The 25227-nt window shown below is 35.5% G+C and overlaps 2 protein-coding genes and 1 pseudogene across 5 annotated transcripts; 1 reads left to right on the forward strand and 2 right to left on the reverse strand.

The window, feature by feature from the left end:
- Window positions 1-7080: 7080 nt before the first annotated feature.
- Window positions 7081-11292, forward strand: LOC114259346 (prohibitin-3, mitochondrial pseudogene; annotated as a pseudogene). The gene is made up of 2 exons (XR_014356418.1): window positions 7081-8020; window positions 11100-11292. The product of XR_014356418.1 is annotated as a prohibitin-3, mitochondrial pseudogene (transcript).
- An 820-nt stretch (window positions 11293-12112) lies between these two features.
- Window positions 12113-16957, reverse strand: LOC114259343 (glyceraldehyde-3-phosphate dehydrogenase, cytosolic). The gene is made up of 11 exons (XM_082908722.1): window positions 16599-16957; window positions 16402-16502; window positions 15466-15581; window positions 15278-15377; window positions 14759-14905; window positions 14613-14673; window positions 14446-14543; window positions 14041-14183; window positions 13842-13925; window positions 12559-12660; window positions 12113-12443 (listed from the first exon to the last, which is right to left on the reverse strand). The coding sequence occupies exons 1-11, from the start codon at window positions 16624-16626 to the stop codon at window positions 12401-12403; spliced, it is 1023 nt and encodes a 340-aa protein (XP_082764848.1). The 5' UTR covers window positions 16627-16957; the 3' UTR covers window positions 12113-12400.
- A 61-nt stretch (window positions 16958-17018) lies between these two features.
- LOC114259347 (trihelix transcription factor GT-1) lies at window positions 17019-24065 on the reverse strand. Of its 3 annotated transcripts, XM_082908720.1 has the most exons (6): window positions 23166-24038; window positions 21293-21331; window positions 19324-19455; window positions 18540-18767; window positions 18232-18425; window positions 17019-17784 (listed from the first exon to the last, which is right to left on the reverse strand). In XM_082908720.1, the coding sequence occupies exons 1-6, from the start codon at window positions 23701-23703 to the stop codon at window positions 17779-17781; spliced, it is 1137 nt and encodes a 378-aa protein (XP_082764846.1). In that variant the 5' UTR covers window positions 23704-24038; the 3' UTR covers window positions 17019-17778. The 3 variants fall into 3 exon arrangements, with proteins under 3 accessions (XP_082764846.1, XP_082764845.1, XP_082764847.1); XM_082908719.1 differs by lacking the exon at window positions 17019-17784 and having other exon boundaries at window positions 17883-18425; window positions 23166-24063; XM_082908721.1 differs by lacking the exons at window positions 17019-17784; window positions 19324-19455 and having other exon boundaries at window positions 17883-18425; window positions 23166-24065.
- Window positions 24066-25227: the final 1162 nt, after the last annotated feature.

Raw genomic sequence — 25227 nt, forward strand, 5'->3', positions numbered from 1 at the left:
GTTCCATACCCAAAATAATTAGGTCTTAAAGACCGACCAATTCATATCATGCCGTAGCATAAGCAGAATAAACAGAACGGCCTTAGGCCCACCATGTCATATTATAAACAATTCACATTTCTTGTTCTTGACTCATTTCACATTTTTTGGAAACTTGTTCATTTTGATAAAATACAATATTTAGAGAATCATGTCATTCATAAATTAAATATAGATAATGAAAAACATATCTTTACTATACTATTACTCACAGTGATGGGCTTCCGATAGTAGTTGGACGATGTCCTCGTTTTGACCTACAATCACAATTACATAACATAACGTATGAATATAATCAATCCCTTTCTTTGCTCTTTAATCAATTAGTTATGTTGGTTCTAAACTCATTAGTCCTTAATAGGTCATAATCCGTGTCTAGGAAAAATAGGAGGAAACGAAAGGAAAATGGGTTAAAAGAATAAATGGTATAAAACCGGTAGACAAAAAGTGAACAACCTTCACTACTTTGAGTATATCTATTTGCTTACTTAGAATTTGGGTATGAGACTACCACCATTGGAAACTAGACTTCCGGGGCTTGAATTTAGGCTCAAGAATCACTCAAAACGGAGTCTGGATAAAAGAGATATACTCATTTGAAAGTGGGCTGGAACAGAGGTGCCCCGCACCTGCGGGAATCAGGGCCGCACATACGGGAATTGAGCCGCACGTGCGGGACAAGGTGCTTTTATTTCAGAATCAATTTAGGTGCTGGAAGTGGACTGCCGCACGTACGGGAAGCCCCGCCGCACGTGCGGCTCTAGGCAAAATCTACTGTCCGAAATCCCTGTTGGTTCTAACACTTGTTTTTCTATTTTCTAAGCTTGGTTTCAACTCTAATCATTCAAAAACATGTAAAATTACCCCACAACATGATAAACTAATATCATTCACGTGTAATTCCATTCAAACAAATCAATCTTTGCCTCAAGTTCAAGATCAATGTTTTATCTTTCATAATCTTGAAAGTTCCCAAAACACAACCCACAAACACTCTTGACCTTTACATAAATCTTGTTCTATGGATAATCTAAAGTTCATTTCATATGTTATTCACAAGATTGAGCTCCAATCATAAAAAAAATCAAAGGATCCAAGTTCTAATTTCTTAAATTTAGCTCAATTAAATACATACAAAACCCTAACCCAAATGGGTTTCAAATCTTCCGATCTCATTCTGATTTCATGAAATTGATGAATTAATCATAAGGATTCAAGATAGATTTCCATACCTTAGTTCAATCTTTGCCCTTCCCTTAGCTCTCTTCAATTTTCCCAAGCTTCCATGGTTGATCTTCTTCCTTTCTCTTCAATCTCTTCAATTTGTCTTCAAACCCCCATGAATGTTGAGCTCTCTTTCTTAGAGAAGCTTTCTCTCTTTTGTGCTCTCTCTCGGTTCTCTCCATTTTCCTTAGATATTTTTGGCTCAAAAGTGATGAGTTCAACTCATATATCATATATCTTATATATATATATATATATACACACACACATAAGCTTATCACAATTAGGGGAAGCCAAACGTACCCTTACGAATCGAACGAAATCAAATTTCAATTAAACTTTCCAGATGACTCTAAGAATCATGCTGATCATAACCATATACTCTGTTCTGGTTTCTGAAGCCTCTAAGGCCTTCAATTCGCAATGCAAAGTTAACCACCCAAACATACCTTAACGAATCAGACAAAATAAATTATCAATTAATTTTTCCAAATAGCTCTAAAAATTCTCATTAACATATCCATGTACTCAATCTCAGTTTCTGAACTCTTAAAAGTCGGCAATTTCAGTTTCAAGGTTGTAACTCAACAGATAATTCCTCAATTCAAACATGTATAATTAAATCAAAGCACCTTAACCCATAATTAAATAAAGATAAGTTCTGATATGCATTTTGGGGTCGTTACAGTACTGTTATTCATCGTACCAAAAGGATTCTAGACTACGTTCACACTGATGTATGGAGTTCTTCCAAAAATGCTTCTTTGAGAGGTAAACACTATTTTGTGTCATTCATTGATGATTTCTCAAGAAAAGTTTGGTTTACACAATGAAGTATAAAGATGGGGTATTAGACATCTTCCTTACATAGAAGAAAATGATTAAGACCCAGACAAACAGGAAGATTAAGAAGCTCAGATCTGACAATGGCGGCGAATACACATCAGATCCCTTCTTCGAGGTTTGCCAAAATGAAAGGATAGTGAGACATTTCACAATTAGTGGAACGCCACAGCAAAATGGAGTTGCAGAATGCATGAATCGCACTTTGGTGGAGAAAGTCTGGTGTATACTGTCACATTCAGGATTGAGCAATGCTTTTTGGGACGAGGCTTTGAACTATGCTCGTCATCTTGTCAACAGACTACCTGCTGCAACACTAGATGGCAAGACTCCCATGGAGGTATGGTCAGGAGTGCTAGCTACTGATTATGATCGGCTACGTATCTCCGGATGTCCAGCCTATTTCTATATTACAGAATCTAAGTTGGATCCTAGAGCCAAGAAAGCTATCTTTTTGGGCTTTAGTGAGGGTGTTGAAGGATATAGACTTTGGTGTCCTGAATCAAAGAAAGTTGTGACTAAAAAAGACGTTACTTTTGATGAGTCTACAATGTTGAAGCAACCAAATCCTTAAGAGAATGATGAAGCATTGAAGAAGCTAGTACAAGTGGAGTTTGACACTCCAGCGAAGACTATTTAGACAGGCAACAATCCTGAAGAAGTTTTAGTTGGTAGCTCTGAAGAAGATTCTGAAGAGAGTTCAAATGAAAATGAAGATCCAGAGGCCTCACAACAATCGAAACCTATTGCAATAAGAAAAGGATACAGGGTTACTAAGAAATCCAGTTGGATGATCGATATGGTGGCCTATGCACTTCCAATCATTGAAGACAATATTCCTTGCACTTTCAAAGAAGCTATGCAGAATGTAGAAAGCGTCAAATGAAAGGAGGCTATGGATGAAGAGATCAGGAGACCCCATAAGAACCAGACTTGGGAATTGGTGCAACTTCTAAAGGCCAAGAAAGTAATTGGGTGTAAGTGGGTTTAAACCAAGAAAGAAGGCATCCCAGGTAGAGACAACATCAGATTCAAAGCTCGATTGGTAGCTAAAGGCTATGCCCAAAAGGAAGGAATAGACTACAATGAGGTATTTTCACTTATTGTGAAGCACACGTCTATTCATATCTTGCTAGCTTTGATTGCATAGTTTGATCTCGAGCTCGCCCAACTCGATATCAAAACTGCCTTTTTACATGGAGATCTTGAAGAGGAGATATACATGTCCTAACTAGATGATTTCAAAGTTGATGGAAAAGAGAATTGGGCCTGTAAGTTGAACAAATCATTGTACGGGTTAAAGCAATCCCCAAGATAGTGGTACAAGTGATTTGATCGGTTCATAACGAAAAAGAAATACACAAGAAGTCAGTATGATCATTGTGTATATTTTTGTAAACTTTCTGATGGTTCGTTCATCTATTTGCTCTTATATGTAGATAATATGCTGATTGCATCTAAGAATAAATTAGAGATTGACAAACTCAAGGCACAGTTGGCAGGAGAGTTCGGAATGAAGGATCTTGGCAAAGCAAAGAAAATTCTTGGCATGGAGATCAAAAGAGATAGGAAGAAGGACACAGTTTGTTTGATGCAAACCCAGTATCTGAAAAAGGTGTTAGATAGATTTGGCATAAATTGGAAAACAAAAGTTGTGTGTACACCATTGGCCCCTCATTTCAAGCTTAGTGTTTCGATGTCTCCACGCACAGAAGAAAAACGGAAGCATATGGCATAGGTTCCATATGCAAATGCAGTCGGTGCATTAATGTATGCTATGGTTTGTACAAGGCCTGACATCTCACATGCTATGAGTATGGTAAGCAGATATATGCATAATCCAGGAAAAGGTCATTGGCAGGCAGTGAAGTAGATCTTGAGGTACTTACATGGCACAGTTAATATGGGTTTGAAGTTCGAGAGAGATCATAGACTCTGACAGAATCTGGTTAGATATGTGGACTCAGATTATGCTAGTGACTTGGACAAACGCCGGTCAACAACAGGGTATTTATTTATGCTTGCTAAAGGGCCGACGAGTTGAAAGTCAATGCTTCAGTCAACGGTGGCTTTGTCTACTACAGAGGCAGAGTACGTGGCACTGACAAAAGCCTTTAAGGAAGCTATTTGGCTACATAGGTTGATTGAGGACTTGGGTATTGTTCAGAAGCACATTGAGGTGTACTGAGACAGTTAGAGTGCCATTTGTTTGGCAAAGAACCTGGTTCATCATTCCCACACCAAGCACATTGATGTCCGTTTCCATTTTGTCTGAGAAATTGTGAATGAAGGGGATATTCGGCTTTAAAAGATTAGCACTGCAAATAATCCAACCGATATGCTCACAAAAGTGGGTTATAGGATCAAGTTCCAACACTGTTTGGACTTGGTCAACATTTCTCGGAACTAAGCACCTTCAGGTGCATGGCAATGTTGATCGATCACTATGTTGGATAGATAATCCTCGCCAATGTAGAGATTTGTTGAAGATTGACTCAGATTTGCTTTGTCAACGATGACTGCTAATTGAAGAAAAAATGAAAAAGCTAGACATTCAGCCGAGCTACTCATAGTAGGGTGGCTAACCTTGTTGGTGGTTGCCTTTAATGTTATCGGTAGCTTGGCTCTCTTATTGATCTATAAATGGATAGTGAATGGGAGAAGTTTTGTGTGGTGAAATCAGAGTGTGTGAGGATTACAGAGTGTAAGCAACAAGAGAGAGTGTGAGCAAGAGTTGAGAGAGTAGTGTCTCCTTCTCCATTGTTGTAATTTTATATTTCTCTCCATATAGTGAAATCTGCTGCCGTGGACGTAGGCGATTTGCCAAACCACGTAAATCTTTGTGTGTTATTGCTTGTGTGTAATTATTTTCTGCCTCCTAAACACAACATATAAAACAGTTTTCCATTTCCTAAATTAACAACAAAATTCCAATTTTCAACTCCAAGACTTGATCACATCATATAAATCCTTCAATTCTAGATTTGAATACAAGAATTGTGGTTGCACATATAGATAATTGCATCCCAAAATGTGTCACTTCTACAATATAAATCCGTTCGGATGTGAAAAATGGCAGTTTTGAGAGCAACCCATTCAAATTACAATCATAGTCTATAGTTGAAGCATTTTATCAAACAGGTATTAGACATAGAAACTAGGCACACATAAAAGAGATTAAAAAGACATGGTTTTTTTTTTTATAGTAGATTTCTAAAATTCAATGATACCACATACAAAGACAAAATTAAACTGCCAAAATACCTAAACTTACAATTGCAGATATGAACTCTTTTCAAGTGAGAGAGAGAGAGAGAAAAAAAAAAGTTGTCTCCAGTTTGTTTTCCTCCAAATTTTTATAGTTGATGTTTATGCCACGTCAGGAGATGACTTTGTTCGAGCCCAATTAGGTTATTGGACTTGACTTATCCCAAATCACAACACAAAATATTGTCAGGTCTCAGTCTAGGCCATGAGCTGGACTAGGCCCAACCAAACTACCTCACCGCTTCAATTTTAGAGGTTAGGGTTTTACAGAAGAAACAAGAGATTTTTGGTGAAAAGCCCCTTCTATGGGGGTTTTTTTGTGTGAAACCCACCAAATAAAATAATAGTTTCAAAAGTCCCTCAAATAAAAAAATATGATGAAAAGGCTGAAATGCCCTTCCATATAATCCAAAACCCTCGCTGAACCATTTCTCTTCCCTTTCTATCTCTACATTACTGGTATCCTCTCGCTTCCCTTTATTTTCTCTTTTTAAGCCCTAAACCCTTTTGATCTCCATTTTCGATGCATCTCACAAAATCGAAATCTTAAAATCGTCCATTGAAATCCATCACCATCTCAGATTTGATGCCTATGAACTCATGTTTGAGATCAATAGTTTCAGATTTGAGATAAAATGACCTCATATATGTCCAAAAAAAATTGATATATTACAATAAAAAATCGAGAGTTTTTTGTTTGTTTGTTCATAGATCTAAAGTAAAATTCGACTATAATTCATTTATCTAATATGTACTCTGTTTTCGCAACAGTAAAATTTTACTCTGGTTAATGAAAAATAAAGTGTATTCTCTTATGCATAGACAAACATTCAACACCACAGTAAAATTTACTAAAAAACAAATCAGAAACTGCATAGACAAACATTCAACAATACAGTAAAATGTTACTTTCAATTCAGAGTAAATTTTACTCTGAAATACAGTAAAATTTTACTCTAAAATAAAGTAAAATTTTACTTGAAGATTCAAATTTTACTTTGAAGATTTAGAGTAAATTTTACCAGAAAACAAATCAGAAACTGCATAGATGAACATTCAACAACACAGTAAAATTTTACTTTCAATTCAAAGTAAATTTTACTCTGAAATGCAGTAAAATTTTACTCTGAAATAAAGTAAAATTTTACTCTCATTTTATGAAACAAAAACAGAGCACAAACCAGAGTAAAAGTTTACTCTCATTCTGTCAAACAAAAACAGAGCACAAACCAGAGTAAAATTTTACTTTCATCATGTCAAACAAAAATAGAGCACACACCTGATTGAACTCAGCAAATCAACAAAAACAAATCAAAAATAACAACAGATTTATACAACTTTGCAACGTAATCTCTCATTTAATTGAGAGTGTTGATCTTGGATGGCGAGATTGTGTATTGTTGACCAAGGGTGAGATCGTCGGCAGTGAGATCTTTAGATTTTGAGATCGTCTTCATGGATTTCGCAGATCATCTTCACTTTGTAGATCATCTTCAAGATCGTTTTATACATGAGTTGAGATTGTTTAAATATATGATATATATATATATATAAGGGCAATATGGTCAAAAAGAAAAAACAAATTATAGAATGTCCTTATTGAGTTGAGTTTCTCTTACTCAGATATTTTTTTAAAAAAAATTCATTGAGTTGTCCTTTATCTTAAAAATAAAAATAAAAAAAAAAAAAAAAAAGTCTCACCAAAAATCCCAAGAAACAATTTACTTGGAGAACACTTATACACTCCCAATCCCTAGCTGCATTTCTCTCCTCTCTCTGCAATTTCCTCCATGGATGGGTAGCAGCCAAGCAACAATGTCCTTCCTCACCAACCTAGCCCGGGCGGCGTTCGGCCTCGGTCTCGGCGCTACCGTCCTCAACTCCTCCCTCTACACCGTCGACGGTGGCCAACGCGCCGTCCTCTTCGATCGATTTCGTGGCATCATCGATTAGACCGTCGGCGAAGGAACCCATTTCCTCGTCCCATGGCTCCAGAGACCCTACATTTTCGACATCCGAACTCGTCCCCACACCTTCTCGTCCATCTCCGGCACCAAAGATCTCCAAATGGTCAACCTCATTCTTCGTCTTCTCTCTCGCCCCGAGGTCACTCAACTCCCCAGAATCTTCCAAACCCTAGGTCTCGAATACGACGAGAAAGTCCTCCCTTCGATCGGCAACGAAGTGTTGAAGGCTGTTGTTGCTCAATTCAACGCCGATCAGCTTCTTACTGATCGTCCTCACGTCTCGGCTTTGGTCCGCGACAGCTTGATTCGTCGCGCGAAGGACTTCAACATCGTGCTTGATGATGTAGTGATAACGCACTTGTCGTATGGGGCTGAGTTCTCGAAGGCAGTGGAGCAGAAGCAGGTGGCGCAGCAGGAGGCGGAGCGGTCGAAATTCGTTGTGGCGAAAGCGGAGCAGGAGAGGAGGGCGGCGATTATTAGGGCGGAAGGAGAGAGCGAGTCTGCAAAGCTGATTTCTGAAGCGACTGCTGCTGCTGGAATGGGTTTGATCGATCTCAGGAAGATTGAGGCCTCGAGGGAGATAGCTTCGACCTTGGCGAAAACTCCAAATGTCGCCTACCTGCCTAATGGAAATAACATGTTGTTGGGGCTCAATCCTTCCATGGTTGGTCACTGAATCGGTATGTTCAATAACCCTAGTTTTAGTTTAAAACTCATGAATGCTTGAAGTTGGTGTTTATGGCCTTGTTACAGTGATTATAATTGAGTTCAGGTTGATTCGGCACCTTATTCATGTTTGTTAGGTTCTTGTCCTCCTTAAATTACCTGATGCCATTGATGTGGCTATAACTCTAGTTCCAGATTCTGTGACCTATAATTGAAGTATAAATGTACTTGTCCAGCTTTGTGGATAACTTCTTGTTGCTAGTGATTATTTTATGGCTACAAACAATTTAGTATTGATGGGCTTTAACTTTATACAGATTATCCAATGGTCGAAGACCATTTTGGTTGTGCCCTTTCTTACGATTAATTTGAACTCTTTGCTGAAATGCATCTGGAATGGGCTGTTGGCACCCGGTTTGATTTCAATCTGTATTGAAGTGTCATTTCATGATAGGTTTTTTATTAGACACCAATTTGTTGTCATTGTTTTGTATCACTCGCCTACATGGATATTTATGATTGGTTTCCTTGTTTGGAGATAATTGTTAAGGAGTTAATGATAGCAAGTAATTTCTTGCTATGTACCCTGTGATACAAAATGGTGACTAAAACCCGTGATAGGTGGAAGTCCTCTTTTCATCATGAGCTTATGTGGGTGATGGAGTTGCTCTGCCTTAATCGTTTGTGTGCATGCAGTTGTCTTCTTCATTATATATGAATGCATAATAAAAGTAGTAACAGGGAAAGATTGAAATCATTTCAACCAGCCTTCAGCATAAAGAAAGGTGGGCATAGAAGCCTTTTTCAAATTAAAGAACTTGAGGGGGTAAACAAGGTAAGGTGGCTTCCTTCACGCCTTTACCACCATTAACTTAGTAAAACTTTACTAAGCAAGCGAAATACTTGACTCAGAGAAAGGAGTGCGAAAAGTTTGGGTTCAATAAGTGTATTGAAACATGCATATGTTCCAAAAGGGGGAGGGGGGGCAACTACCATCATCCCATTTAGGGGAGCTCTCTCAGTTGGTTAGCTAGTGTCATTGGCCTTCGGCTTTTAACATTTGGACTTGTAGCTACTTACTATGCCATAGTCTTGGGGCCTGCCAAATTCATTCCCTTTTTAATGTGTCCTGTACCCTCCCTCTGGTATTAGTGGGTCCGACCATGGTGAGAAAGTGGGCTGTGGATCAATTTCATCTTTTTTCCTTTTGGCTGTTCGGTGCATTTGAATTTGCAGGCTTTCTTATCATTTCAGTATAGACATGGTTGCATCTCTGATGTCTTGAATTTTTGGCTTAAGATTGACATCTCTATAGCGAGGTATTGTTTTATATTCTTGATTCGTTACAGGTTAAAATCGGTTCCAATTTAAAATTATTTTAGCATATTAGTAATTGAATCATTTTACAAGTTGTACAATGGGAAGCATTATTTGATGGATTTATTAGGTAAGTTTGGACTTACAAACTGGTAACCTAATGAAATACTTGGTTTGATGCATAGTTGGATTATTCTCCTTAATTCACTATGAATCTGGAATGTCTAAATTCAACTGAGAAGATGTGGAAGGGTTTTGCCAATGTATATTATGTATTAGTCTGTCACTTATATGGAAGCTTGTCTAGGAAGTTTAAGACAGCCAGTACGTCTAGGCATGTGTTACACCCTCAAAAAGTGATATTAGAAAATGATGGGAAATAAAATGAATATTAATTGATGCGTGGTATTCTTATAGATTCTAAGATCTTTTCTTTCTGCTAATTATTAGTCAAATATTTCCATAAAGAATTTTTAATTATTTAACTTCATTCCTGTAAGGTTTGATAAAATCTATCAATATTTTAAAACCGGACCGGTGAGCAAACCGAAAAGGGACCGTGTGGACGGATCACCGATTCAACCGTCAGGTCGAAGCAGTTGAACCGTGACGTCATAATTAATATTATATAATTATAATTATAAATAAATAAAAACATATATAATTACTAAAATAATGATAAAAAAAAAGTGTTGCATAATATTTACTAAAAATATTTAATAAAGTCATAATTGATATAAAAAAAAGAAGAAGAAGACTAGTTTTAAAGAAATTTAAAAAATTAAATATTCCCTCCAAATAAATTGATTGAATGTTAGATTTAATTTTGGAGGGAAACGAAATTTTCAACTTTCCCACTAATCAAATATGATTCAAACAACTTGATTAAATCCTACGTTGAATTTTTAGGTTCTTTTTGAACAATTTTTTTCCTATAAATAGGAATAAACTTTCATAATTTCTTCAAGTTTCTAATGAGACTCCTTATGAGAGAGAACTCTTGAAGTGAGAGTTTTTAGTTAAAATTTTGATATATATATATATATATATGTATATATATATATATATAAGAAAGAAAGAAAGAGAAAAGAAAAGAAGAAATTTTTTTTAAAAAGAATTAAAAAAAAAAAACCAACGGGTTGGTCGAGAACCGGCACCGGTTCGCCGGTTTTACTGGTTAAGCCACCGGTTTTTACAAACAAGGCCGGTTTTTGGCCTAGTCTGGTTTTTGAAGATCTTCCGGACCGGAACTAGGTCCAGTCACCAGTTCTTAAAACATTGCAATGTATGCATTAATTTTCAGCATGCATAACACTTGAAATTTGTTATGAAAGACTAATCTCCCTTACCTTGAAATACATGTACTTTGGATTTTTATTCTATGAAGAAGTATGTTCTTGTTAGAATTCTGCTGATAATGTTTGTAGATTGAGTAATTATGACCCATAAATAAATTGACATTTTGCCAACCTGGGTTTCTAGTTTAGTGGAATGGCTTCTTTTTAGTTTTAAGGGCAACTAGCTACATTATACTAACCTGAGAAAGCGGTCGCAAAGAGTGAGTGTGTCTTTTGTTTGTCAGATTACTTACTTTATTTTCAAGATTTCCCCCCTTGATTTCTCCTGAACATTCTGTTTATGCAATAGCTATTACTCTGGTCATCTGTGTACTTGAATTCAAGCTCCTGATGTAATATTACCTTTAGGGCATCACTGCTTTGCTTGTTGGCTTTATTTTATAGATTTTGATTGTTCCTCTTTTTTCTTTACTTGTAGGGCTTGTTGGTGCATGATATTCGGGTTTTGGATTATTGCTGATGCCTCACAGTTTACTTGCTTTGTGTGGCATATTATTACATTCTACTAGATGTCTTCTCTTGCACATTTGAGACCTGAACAAGTTCTTTTGGGAGGCTTTATTTTGTAGTGTTATATTGAAAATGAATTACTACTTTTAGAACATTGGTTATGGAATACACTTAGCTTTTGAACATATGGGGGGAAATACAACCATTGCAATATTTGATAGATATCCCCCCATATTTCAATAAAGGCTGCTGCTTATCAAAAATGGTGAAATACATGAATCTGTTATCTGATATGATTTTGTCACATTGTTAAATTCTTGTTAAAAGAAAAAAATAATGATAATAAGAGGGGCAACCTGCACATAGCAATCCACTTTATGTCAGATTTTTCTAGATGAGGCCGCATGTTTTTAATTAGAAGAAATTGTGATAATGTATCTGTCATGTTGGATGCAATTAGTGAAGGGTTTTATTCCAGTAAATTCATATTTCATGCACATTGTGTGTCTCTCCCTCCTATTAACACTTTTATAGGGAGGAAGTAGAATTGTTTGGCTAAAGAGATTGGGGCTAAATTAGTCATTAAAAGATAAAATAAATTTAAAAAGTTAATAACATAAAATATTACATTTAAATAATTTTTTTTTCATAAAAATTAAAAAAAAAATCAAAAAAGTCCATTGCAATAAGCTTTTACTTAAAAAAAATCCCAATTCAAAAAAAAAAAACTAATTAAGAAAGTACTTACCAAATGATAACTCACGTAATTATGTCAATCTACGTGGCTCTCAAAAAAAACAAAAAACAGAAAAACCAAGCAATCTACGGAAAGTACATACTACTGTTACATTGTTACCACTGCTGCAACATTCAGTCTGGAGCAATGCTATGCAAAGGAAATGATATGAAATTTATGTAAAGAGCAATTAGAAAATAAACTCCAAAAAATAAAGCAAAGCAGGAAAATACCAAATGGAAAGATTTTCAAGCAAAAAAGTGAAAGGCAAAGCCTTCAATTATTACTAAAAACCTCAGGTTTGGATTCGCACCAACATAGAAATAATGGCAGAATCTGAATCTGCACTAAACAAAACATGGGGCAATTTTAATTTTGAAACCCCCAAAAAAACGCAAGAAGACATCGCTCTTTAACTTCTGTCAAATATTGGTATAGTGTTTGAACAGCAAAATCATTCCAAACTGAACTCCCTAACCAAGGAACAGTACTAATCTTCATGGTATGCTCGGGATCAGCGCCAAAGAAGCTCATTAAGCAGAGGCCATGTGTCGAATCAAGTCAATCACCCGGTTTCTGCAACAGATAAACAAATGTTAGAAATTATGGACAAAAAGGTATCTCCACACATCCCCGTCACATAATTAAAACTAAAACAAACAAATGAGATATTTCTCCTGGAAGTACTAACCTGAAAAACTTCACAAAGTTCACAAAGTTGTCATACCAAGAGACAAACTTCACAAAGTTCTCATTCAATGCAATACCAGCCTTGGCATAAAAAATGCTGGACCTGCCAAAAGATTAATTTACAAAGTGAATTGCATTATTCAACTGCAGCAACAATAAATAAATAAAAATAAATAAATAAATAAAAGAAGAAGAAGAGAGAAAAAAATAATTACATATTCCATCCATATAAAAGATAGTTATTGATGAGTTGACGACAAATATTCAAAATGACGTGCCGTGATGTAACTTATTGCAGACGATATCGTGCTAGGGGATGAGACTAGAGAAGAAGTTAACACAAAGTTAGAGATTTGTAGAAAAACTCTTGAATCTAAAGGTTTGAATTCCGTATAAGCAGAACTAAGACAAAGTACATGGAGTGTAAATTTAATAACAGTCACAATGAAAGCAAAGGAGAAGTGAAGATTGAGAACCAAAAACTGCCTAAGAGTAAACATTTTTATTATTTAGGATCGATTATCATAACAACGGGGGAGATTGATGCAAATATGGCTCATAGAATTAAGGCGGGACGGTGCAATTGGAGAAGTACGTCTGGGGTACTGTGCGATAAACGAATACTCATTAGACTAGAAGGTAAATTCTATAGAACGGCTATTAGACCAGCGATGTTGTATGTGATGGAGTGTTGGACAACTAAGAAACAACATATAAGTAAGATGAGTGTGGCTGAGATGAAGATGCTAAAGTGGATATGTGGCAAAACTAGACAAGACAAAATTAGGAATGAGTGTATTCGAAAATAGGTAGGAATAGCATCGATAGAAGATAAATTGAGAGAGAATCGATTGAAAAAATTTAGTCATGTTCAACGGAGACTAACAGAGGCAATAGTGAAGAGATGCGATGTGATGCTGTAACGGTAGATGGAAGTGTTAGGGGACGGGATAGGCCTAGATTAACGTTGGCTAGCGTTGTAAATAGAGATGTAAATATACTTAATTTGACCAACGAAATAGCCTTTGATAGAGCCGTGTAGAGAAGAGAAGAAAGATTCAGGTAGCCGACCTTATTTGATGGGACTTAAAGCTTGGTTTGGTTTCGTTATCAATATAAAAACATTCATATACAAACAAAGAGTTTCAAAGTATTGCACACTTGCCAAGGGACAGTTTTACAATCACAGAACAAACTATCTCAAAATGACAAAAAAATAAAAAATGAATCAGCCATTGGGAAAAGTTATCCATTAAATATGATAAACAGTATACACCTCCTTACCTGCAATCACCAATAAAGTCGGTTGACACTACATCATCCTCAGTGTAACCAAGGATTCCCTTCAAACTACCCTCCGAAGCCTCCCTACAAAACAATTACAAACCAAAAGGGATCATGGATCACATAATCCGTTACTTGGCTCTCTCTCAGTTAATTTGTTAAATTTTTTTAAAGAAATTCTAGAGTAAATTATCCTTACTTGATAGCAGCTTTGATCTCATCATAGGAAGCCTTCCTCTCAATCCTCACAGTGAGGTCAACCACTGAGACATCCACGGTGGGAACACGGAAAGCCATTCCAGTCAGCTTTCCATTTAGTGCAGGCAGAACTTTCCCCACAGCCTTCATGCGCACACACACAAAAGGTCATGATAAAGAAAAAACATCACACTGCCTCGTACAAACAAAATGCAGATAAAAATAAAATAATTAATAGAATTTTCTTTTTTTCTTTTTTTTATCACGTGTCCAACATTGAAATAAATATCCTACTCTACTGCCTATGCTATGTGATACCAAACATAGATATGCAAAGCATTCTGCCATCTACAAATTATTTAAATAAAACTGCAATTCATTCCATAGACACAAATCATCTGAATACCTTGGCAGCTCCAGTACTGCTAGGGATAATGTTGAAAGAGGCAGCTCTTCCACCTCTCCAGTCCTTCATTGATGGACCATCAACAGTCTTTTGTGTTGCTGAAAGGCATGAAAAAATAAGATAAAAAAGTTCACTTTATCTAAAGAAAAAAGGAAAATGAGTAGTACCAGTAATTGAATGCACTGTGGTCATGAGGCCTTCGACAATGCCAAATATGTCATTAATAACCTGTAGCGATTTATATGCAAGAAACATAAGATAGGAATTCCAGTCTTTTGTTATGATATAAACTGAAACCAAGTACAAAAGCAACCTTCGCCAATGGAGCAAGACAGTTGGTAGTGCAACTAGCGTTGGAAACAATGTCAATATCTGATTTGTATTCCTTCTCATTGACACCCATAACAAACATTGGAGCATCCTTACTCAGAGCAGAAATGACAACCTTCTTTGCACCACCCTGGCAATCAAACAAAAAACGGGGCAATACTGATTAACATCAACCAACCAACAAAATAAATAAATAAAATTTTAAAAATGACCCTCGACAATGTCCACTGAGCATAATGTGCAAAAGAACATTCAGATTTATGTGCAGGAGATTGCACCAGAACAAGTATTATATGAAGCAATTACAAGATTAGATTATGAATATAATAATAATAATAACTAAGGTCTATGTAGCCAAACATGAAAACAACTTCAACATGAAACACTTTCATGAAAAAGTTATTATCAGACATCAATACAGATGAATTTCATCAACAATATCATTCAAATATGTGTGCATGAGCCAAAATGCATATTAAGAGAGCAGCAAATTAAGGCAAACCTTCAAATGTGCAGCAGCTTTGTCCTTGTCAGTAAAAACTCCTGTGGACTCAACAACATATTCAGCTCCAACCTCACCCCACGGAATCTCCTCTGGGTTTCTAAATAACAAGCAAAGAAAATATAATCAATAATCAGAGGATGTGATTTTTAAAAATTGAAATATAAAGATGGAGAACCAGTTTATACCTCGAACCAAAGACTCTGACAGGTTTGTCGCCAAAGAGAAGGGTCTTGGAATCCTTAACCTTAAGCTCATTCTTTTTCCATTGGCCGTGAACACTATCATATTTAAACATGTAGGTCTGTACAGCACAAAATCAAAATCAAGTTAACAAAAGATGGATATCCAATAATTGATTTCATGGCCTAGTGGTGACTTGGGGCCACTGAAATGGTTATCAGGGTTCAAATAATCCATTGTCCATGATAAAAAGAGAGAAGAAGAAAAAAAAGTTATGCATATTATATAGCTATGTGGAAATTAAAAGCTAGAGCAAAACAATTCATCTAGATAGTCTAATGCTAATTTACCTAGGAACTTTCTTTGTCAAGAAGTTTCTTCAAAACTCAAACAAAAGCAACCTCACTCACACATTCTGTCTCTATATACATGTGCTTATGTATGTGGCATGAATTCTATATTGACTCTTTAATTTTGCATGATTATGTTGCATCCAGTAAAGTTATCTCACAACATTTGATTAGACAAAAGCACATCCTAGGACGAAACTAAAAATTTCCAACAACACAGCGTGGTTGGGCTAGTTTCATGAATTTACATATGCAAACATTATATATAGATATGAAATATACTTCATCCAAGCAAATAACATGAATACAACAAAATCACAGAAATTCTGAAACCACTACGTAGTTTCACATTACAAACATATCACTAATACACATTTCCAAAATAAGAATCATGTATCACATAAATCTATGATGATTAGTTCAGACTGAAACTACAATAGATCAGAATTTGAATGGCGACTGATTGATGCGTTTCTTACACTAAATGTCAATCAAAAAAAAAAAAAATAGCGAACAACGAGACAGTCCAGCGATCCATATAATCATGATGGATATCATCATCAATAATGTGAGAGAAATGGTGATTTTTACCATGTAATCAGTAGTGATGAACGGATCGTTAACGGCGACGAGTTCGACATCGTCGCTCTGAAGAGCTACTCTCGCCACCAAACGGCCGATCCTTCCAAATCCTGAAACAACACAACACAAATAACCTCAGATCAAAATCGTATTGTGTTATGCATAATGATCGAATGAAAATGTGATGAACAGATCAGATCACTTACCGTTGATTCCGATCTTGATTTTGCCCATGGTCTTCGCAAACAAAGTGAAATGAGATAGAGTAGTAGTGGTGTTGGTAATGGTAGCCTAGGGTTAGAGTGATCACGATGGGGAAATGTGTTTGCAACTAGGAAGCTATATATATATATATATATATATGTAAGGGGAGGAGGACGTTATATCATAGACAAACGGACAGGAGGGAACGTGGGCGGATGTGTCGTGAGTTGAATTAATATACGGAACTTTTAAAGTGGGACCACTCGCTTAGAGGTCAGATCAGGGACTCAGCAGCACCATAGACAGACTCCCGAGACTGGTTGCTTCACCCTTAATTTCAATGACTCTCTACATCACGTGTTTCTTCTATCCGATCCACCATATCAGGGCTTTTCTTTTTCTTTTTTCTTTTGTTCTATTTTTGGGTAATCTACTGTATCAGCTTCTTTGCGATTTTTTTTTTTGTTGGCTCTTTTTTTATTTTGAGTAACTTTTTTTTAATTAGGAGAAAATTAGAAACCACTCTTCAAGTTTTTATATTAAGTTCTAATTCATTGAAAATTTGCTTGCTACTTTGATTTTTTTTTTTTTTAATTTTAGAAGAATAAAAATATTTATAAAAAAAAAAAATTGTTGTAAATGGTCAATCTCAAAACCTTTAAAAGCCCTATAATATTTTCTCCTCTCCACAACTCTCTGTACGGTCTCTCATTCTCTGTTCTCTTCTCAGTTGCTGCCTCTTGTCACCACCTTCGCTGGCACTTCCTCAACCGCCATCCACCGACATCTATTTCAATCATTCAAACCTCAGTGATCCAGATCTGAGTTGTTGTTAACCATTCACTGTTCAAGCACTCTGCTTCCATGCATTGCCAGCTTCACTGTTCTGCCGCCACTGCCCTTGTTGCTTCTCCTCCCTCTGTTGATCCAAATCTGCATCTATTTTCTCTCTATTTCTATATTCTCCAATGTAATATTAGCATAAGTGCAGCTACTGCCCAAGAAGCTACAATCATCGTCAAACAAACAGAGAACATAAAGCCAAAAACACTGTTCTTGAACACAAACAACGTATAATCAGTTCTTGAAGGTTAGAAACTGCCACTTTCTTATCCACACAACTCATTGTACGTAAAGGAATTACTCTTCCAATTTCCCAGACTTTTCTAGCTGCTACAGAGATCATACCTGAGATTATTGTAAGGAAAAAAACAGAATATGAAAACTGACCCCAAAAAAAATGCTCCACATGACATCATCTCAACCCAGTCTAAAGCATTACACTATTCTCATCATAATCATTATCAATTTTCTCATAGGTAAGCTAGCAATGCACAAGACCAAAGGATTGGCCTAATGGTACCTATGGTACAGCATAAAATATCGTGGTCAATAAACAAAATTTCCATGAAATGAACTCAAGCATGGAAAATACAAGACACCCATCTAAGAGACCACATTGCATGTATTCACAATGCTATCACTCGGATCTCAGATGGTAATGGAATTTACACTAGCTTGTTTTGTGACCCGGGGGGGGGGGGGGGGGGGGGGGGAAGCCTAAAACCGATTTTAATATATGATTTTTAAGCACTTTGTTCATAGATAACAAAGCTCTAGTCACCCAGAACTCACCCCCTGGTACATTCCACCAGGCCGGAGATCATCCAAATTATCAAAGGTTCTATAGCCATTTATCTCCCTCAAACCTGTAAAGCCATTACGTGAGAGAAAATCCCGAAATTCATCTTCAGTATACAGTGTTTTGTCTTCAGTTCGAACAGCCATTCGGTCAGAATCATCATAGAGGCATACTTTTATTGAGATTCCTACCATACAGAAACGAGAGGGAAAAATAAATAAAAAATAAAAACTCACTTAACCAAATCCTTGCTACCAAAGTTGCAGATATGTGTTAAAACTAAAAGGATGTCCATTTTTACCTTCATCAAGGTGAAGAGTGTAATTGCCCAAAGGCATGTTCCTGTCAAGACTCCGAATTACATTATCCTCATCTTCCAAGCAAAATGCCCGTTTAGTTCGTAAGCGAAAAGCAGACCTGATTGCCTCCTTGATTGCATCTGCAGTTCCATCAATACCAATCCTTCTAATGTGCTCACCCCACTTGACTGTTATGACCCTCCCACCATAGGCAGAGTGGCCCTCACCACCTGCCATGAAAATAAAAAAATAAAAAGAAACATCATGTTTCAAACTGAAATAAGTGAGAAGATGAATCAAGTCAAAGGCATAATGATCACTATGCATACAGGTGAAGGCTTAGAAGCTCCAGCAATGAAAGTGTACCATTAGATGTCTGCAAGGCACACAAAAAACAGTTTTGCTACCGGACCCTTACTAAACTACCGGATATTTTACACACCACACACATAGGTTTGGTTTGTAAAACATTCAGTAGTTTTGAAGCAATGCCTATCTTTTTCCCACAAAAAAATAGTGACCCAAAAATCCAAAATGTATGTGCCTTAAATAAAACCATTAAAAACACTTTCCACTAGCCACTAAAGTCATTCTTTTTCCCAACAAAAAAAAAAAAAAAAAAAATTTGACACTTTGCCGGAAAATGTACATTAAGAAGAATGAGTATTTTTTTCAAACATACTTTGCCAGAAAATGTAAAATGATTGAACATCACCACCAAAATTTGACAGATACCGTTTCTACATATCAAAAAAAGAAGAACAAAAAAAAGAATTAGATAGACACCATTTACAGGGGTTTCTCTCCAGTTCCAAGGGGGCACTCCACTGGCTGCAACTGCATCAGCAGCAGTAATGGCAAGAGGATCACCATCATGATCCAAAGGTCTTTCGAGGTTGACCGTTGACTGGCCACCAGCTGAACACAGAGCACAAGCATGTTTAAAAATTCAAGCCAGAAAAAAGTTATAGAAAGGCATGTACCAATAGCACGGCATACCTAGTCCCTCCTAACATAATTGAAACCTCACATATGAATTAGAAATTGCCAAGGAAATGACGTAACATATCTACTATAGAAACTATGATGTTAAAGCCAATCTTTTCAAACTGATAAGTCATGTAGAACATGTCAACTTAGGCCTTTCTACAAACAAACCATCTAGTTCTTGAAACAAACCATCTACTCAACCTTTGGTGTGGTTGAGTGTTCTAGTCACTCTCGGCACAACAAAAGCTTTCAGTAATTTGAAACAGTACAGTCTAGTAAAAAAACCTACTACTTTTTAATATATTTCTTCCTTTTTTTCTCCAATAGCTTGTCTTCATTGTTTTTTCTCTTTTTGTTATTCAGTTCTCTCAGGAATTTGCCACCAATGTTTTGATGGAATCATCTGACTAGGGCCAACATCAAATTTTCATGTTCAGCGTCTTTGTGAAACTTTAAAGTCTTAAAGTCCCCTTTAAGGTACACAGAGGAGAAATAAGAACAGAGGAGAAAGAAGAGAAATAAGATACACAGACAGAGATAGAGAATACAGCACAGAGAACATAAGAGATTTGAGAGAAAAAAAAAGTGACTTCCAATACGGTGATAAGACGAGAGAAATACATATTATATATATATATATACAGAGAGAGAGAGAGATGAGGACAGGAGAAAGAAGAGAGCCTAATCTAGGCTTAAATCTGCATTTCATATTCATATTTGAGAGCCTAATATTTGTTTTGCAGCAATCAAATCTACAAACCATATGAAAATCTTCTAAAACCACTCCGACCCAAAGTAGTAACTTAAAAGGACTCAAATTCTATCAAATAAATCTATGCAAGTTCAGTAAGAATAAAATTACAATAATATTATTTAAAGGACTCCGAAAAACACCAATAACAAGATATATCAAACAACACATTGTCATTTGTGACTCCTAGCCCAGATCAAGTATGATGTATCAGCTTCCTGATGTATTTCAGACAAAGGGACTGCATATGAGCTTTATAAAAAGGTCAAGAGATCTACAGCTGTGCAGAAGGTATATGAAGCCACCATTTGAACTAATGAACTTAATGGACCCAAACCCAACACCAAACATTATCAAAATCATATTTTTCCCTCCAAATATTAAGAAATTTAATTTTGGATCTCAATTAACTCCAGAACTGAAAATTAATGCATGCAATGCACTCTACAAATTGAGCAGTAAAATGGAGAAAACCTCTTGAAACACAAGGTTAGTACCTGATAAGAAGTTTCCCAAAAAATAACTGAATTCAGATAGACATTTTGACAACACAAGGTGTAAACTTGACACTGATGTTGACCAGTTGAATACCAATTTACACAAAGAAATTGACAAATTGTGTGATCATTATGAGCAAAGCCATCAAAGTGCAGTGCAAAGGGGGGAACATAGCATCAGATATAACTAAATCTAAAACAATTTGAATTTAGCTCAAGGGCAAATTTCATGTTACCAGCTTGTGGTTTGGTGCATGTGGACATGCCTTGTCATTTGGAAATAAGCACACAACCCACATGTGGTTTTTGAACTAAAGCGGACCGTTAAGCCTATTAATGGTTTAAGAGAGAAAAAATTAAATACCCTTGCAAAGTTTTTTTTTTCACCAGGAGGAGAAAAGAAAATCATTTTGAAGCTAAAAAAATAAATGAGATTTGCACTCTTAACTTGACAAAAAATAAATTAAAAATACCAAATGTACTGAAATCAATGATAAATCAATTTGCAGCAAAGTACCTTCTACTGGTCCAAATGGGATATTGCCATCCTCCAGGCCTGAGAAAGAGTAACAAATAAATCATTAACTAGAACTAATACGGATGATGACTTTGTAGGAGAGGTACAGGTCCAAATAAGGATAATTGTAAGTAATATCTTTAAACACAAAAGAAAGCACCCTTTCACAACATATTTCCATAACGGAAAGCAAAAAATAGAAATGTCAACATAAATGACCAACTTCACATGTATGGTAATAGTAACAAAATCTCATGAAACTCATGCTGCTAGAATTGGCAAAAGTCAAAACAGGAAATAGTGTCACCCAAAAGGTATTTAGGCATGATTAAACACACATAGATATATAAGTTTATAGTCAAGGAACAGTGAAAACCTCCATTTGGTTACGATGACATTTATGGCAGGAAGTGAAAAATATGCTTCATTAAAGCTTTGTTCGGTTCAAGACAATGAAGGAGAGAAGCTACATTCTTTGCTTCTGTATGGATGGTCAAAGACAATGAATAGGCATTTCTCAAAAAAACAAAAAAGAAATCATTTGTTTGTTTAGTTAACCAAAAAGATTAACAAGTAATTTCATTTCCTTTTCTTTTCCCTCATTAAATCCTACATGCAATCATAGCTGTACAAATTAGGAGTGAGCATGGTCCGATTTGGATTGGTTTGGGATGAAACTAGAACCAATCCATTGTTTATTAAACTCATGGAACCAATCCAAACCAAACCAAACCAAACCATATAAACATGGTTCAGTTCATTTTGGAACCACAGTTTCACATAATCTATTCACAAGAAAAACCATATAACATTTGCAAAAACAATTCAACATATCATAAATTTTAAAATTAATAATAACATGCCCATCAAACAAATTACTCTCATAGTTTTGACCAGTTAAGCAAAAACATAACATTAAGCAAATATTATTCAACATTAATCTGTCATGATTTTTCCAAACATTACCTTTCAAAGTATAAAGATGCACATTATTTTACCATTAACTTAAACAAACATAATATCTAGCTCCAGTTCAGTTCAGTTCAAATCCGAAATCATATTCACCCAAAAAAAATCCGAAATCATGAACCTAAATCTGGAACCAATCTGCAGAGACCCATTTCCCAATTTTCCAAACCAGAACCAAACCACGAATTAAAAAACAAACCAAACCTACCAGATTGGTCTAGACCGATTCGGTTTGCAAAATTTTCAGTTTCTTTACTCAGCCATAGTAAAAATTGAGTCATCCAAGAAGAAAAAATATATGGTACATACCTCATATGCCCCTTAGTTACGATGAGGTCTTTGTTTTGGTTATGACCTATTGGGATGTTAGTTACAACTTGGTTATACACATTGTGGAATTAGTTATGACTCATTGTGATGTGGGTTACGACATTATTTTGGTTATGACCTAAAAGCTTTTGGTTATAGCTCATGTGCGATTTCGTTATAAATTTTTTTTTCTTTAGGACTCCCATAGGATTGAGTTATGACATTTGTGGTGATCAACTACACAAATGTCATAACTTGCATACAGTATTGCATTACCCATCCAAAGAAACATAAGCTAATGCAATTCATGGAAATGAAAGTGAAGTCAAAGAAAAGAACTACCCAACAAAGAAATTGCCGGCATTGTTTGATTAGCACATTGGACGCTGGTTCATCGCTTTCTGAAACAACATCCCCCCCCCCCCCTTCCTTTTTCCATCGAAAAAACCTAAGAAGTAACTACAGAAATGCTTATGAAGCAACAATATACACTTTATTCTAATTATAGTTCCCAAATCTAAAGTCTCAAACATCATAATTCATACTTACCCAAAACAAATTAAACCAGAAACATCACATTTAAGTAATTAATTACCTTTATCTGAAAATTGAATATACAAATCGACTTTCGAAGAGCTGGGGCTCTTGTAGGGGCCATTCTTGCTCCTATCTCGAAGCAACTCCTCAAGCTCCTTGTAATACGACATTTTAGCGGAAGCACTGCTCCTATCTTGGTGCTTTGCCTTCTTGAATTCCTTCAACAAGTTCCTCCACTTATCAGTACACATAGTCGCCGATCGATCAAACCCTTTTTCCCTCATCTTCGCCGAGATCTGATCCCACAAATGCTTGTTCGATTTCGAAGTGTTGAAAAGCCCATCCACTTCTCTGCGAAAGCTGATCAGACTCCGAGTCTCTTCCTGAACCCATGTCTCCGCTCTCTTCTTCGGTGCTTTCACTTCGTGGTCTTCGCCACCACTGCTGTCGCCCAGAATCATCTGCTGCTGCTGTTGTTGTTGGAGATGGTGGTGATGAGGTGGCAGCTCGCCATTGGAGGAGACTTGGATCACCATATCTCTCTCTCCTCCTCCTTTGTAGAAATCAATTGGACGAGGCTTCTCCGAGAGATACATCTCTCACACAAACCCTAGTTCCAAATATGGCCTCGTTTTCGGTTTAGTTACAAATTGACATTTACAGTGGAATACAGCAACATCAACGCTATAGAAAGAGAGAGAGAGAGAGAGAGAGAGAGAGGTCTCTTCTTGCAGAAGCTAGGATTGTGGAATGAGAAGAGTGACAGACATACACAACCGGGTAACTGTTAGACACGTGGCAGTGGATAAAGCATGCTTTGGTTTGATAGATATGGTGATAGCCGTTGATCCATTATAAGATGGTGCTGTGTTGGTCATGGAAACGTTGACTGTTTTCGTGTACCGTCCGTCGATGAATTTGGTCCAAAAATGATAGCATGCTCAACTTTCACACCAACTTTACCGTGTTCTTGCAATAATTAAGATGAAGTTTGACAAGTCGAGGAAAAGTTAAAAATATCAAAAAGTTATTTAAAAAGTTAAAATATTGTTATTATTTATCAAAATTTAAAAATTATGATTGCACAATTTATAATTTTATTTTTTTTTACATACTAATTTATATAATTTTTTAATATATATTTTTTTTATAAAAATTCAAAAAGTTAATTTAAACATCCATATTTTTTTCCTTAATTTTTTAGTCTAAAAAGACAAAAAGTACACTTATTTAGGACACCCCAAACAATCTTTTAAGTTTTAACACTTTAATTTTAAGGGTAAATTACATTTACCTCTTGTGAGCTTTCTGACAAATATAAAAATTTCTTCGCTAATTTGAATAATTACAATAACTTCTCTTATTTTTTTCTTTCTGTCAAATTGTATTACTTTTTCTATAATAAATTGTCTTATTGCACTTCCTTTTAAAATATTAAAAAATATTTTTGAATTGGAGAATAGGTTTGAAAGAAACAAATAGTGTTTGGAATAGTAATTTTGGATTTATTTTTTTGAAATATTAAAAAATGTTTTAAATAATTTATTTTTTTATTTTAAATATATAATTTTTATTTAAATATTTTGTTTTATTTTGTAAATAATTTAATTTTTTTAATTTTAATATTTTAAACTCAAAACACAACTTCACACTCAAATTGTAACTAAACATATAACTCAAAACTCAATTCAAAAATTATTTTCAAACCTCATAACCAAACACATAACTCGACACTCCACACTACTTTCAAAACTTTACACTCAAATCGTAACCAAACGCATAACAAAAAAATTAAAATATTTAAAAATATATTTATAAAATAAAATAAAATATTTAAAATAAAAACTATATATTTAAAATAAAAAAATAAAATTTTTAAAATTTTTTAATATTTAAAAAATATATTTAACATAAGTTTGTATTTTTTTTTAAGTTTGTGTTTAGTTATGAGTTTTGAAAATTAAATTTTTGAATTGAATTTTAAGTTGTGTATTTGGTTAAGACTCTATGAGTTTTGAAAAGATTTTTGAAAATTTCTAATTGGAATTGTGATTCTAAAAGAGAACCAAACATGTTTCTCAAAAAATCTTTTTTCGGAACATGGTTTTACTCAAAACCTA

The sequence above is a fragment of the Camellia sinensis genome, chromosome 15 (assembly GCF_055761805.1).
Source record: "Camellia sinensis isolate YWXY chromosome 15, ASM5576180v1, whole genome shotgun sequence".
In the NCBI taxonomy this organism is placed as follows: domain Eukaryota; kingdom Viridiplantae; phylum Streptophyta; class Magnoliopsida; order Ericales; family Theaceae; genus Camellia; species Camellia sinensis.

What these genes read in the sequence shown, in the direction of transcription:
- LOC114259343 (XM_082908722.1), bottom strand. Translation starts at nt 16,626, where the DNA reads ATGGGCAAAATCAAGATCGGAATCAACG. An exon ending in CACAGTGCATTCAATTACTG is followed by an intron (nt 14,544 to 14,612) that starts GTACTACTCATT and finishes CATGCCTTTCAG; the next exon opens with CAACACAAAAGACTGTTGAT. An exon ending in GACTTTATTGGTGATTGCAG is followed by an intron (nt 12,661 to 13,841) that starts GTAAGGAGGTGT and finishes ATCTTTTGGCAG; the next exon opens with GTCCAGCATTTTTTATGCCA.
- LOC114259347 (XM_082908719.1), bottom strand. Translation starts at nt 23,703, where the DNA reads ATGTATCTCTCGGAGAAGCCTCGTCCAATTGATTTCTACAAAGGAGGA. An exon ending in GAGAGAAACCCCTGTAAATG is followed by an intron (nt 18,768 to 19,323) that starts GTGTCTATCTAA and finishes TTTTCATGGCAG; the next exon opens with GTGGTGAGGGCCACTCTGCC. An exon ending in CACTCTTCACCTTGATGAAG is followed by an intron (nt 18,426 to 18,539) that starts GTAAAAATGGAC and finishes TCTGTATGGTAG; the next exon opens with GAATCTCAATAAAAGTATGC.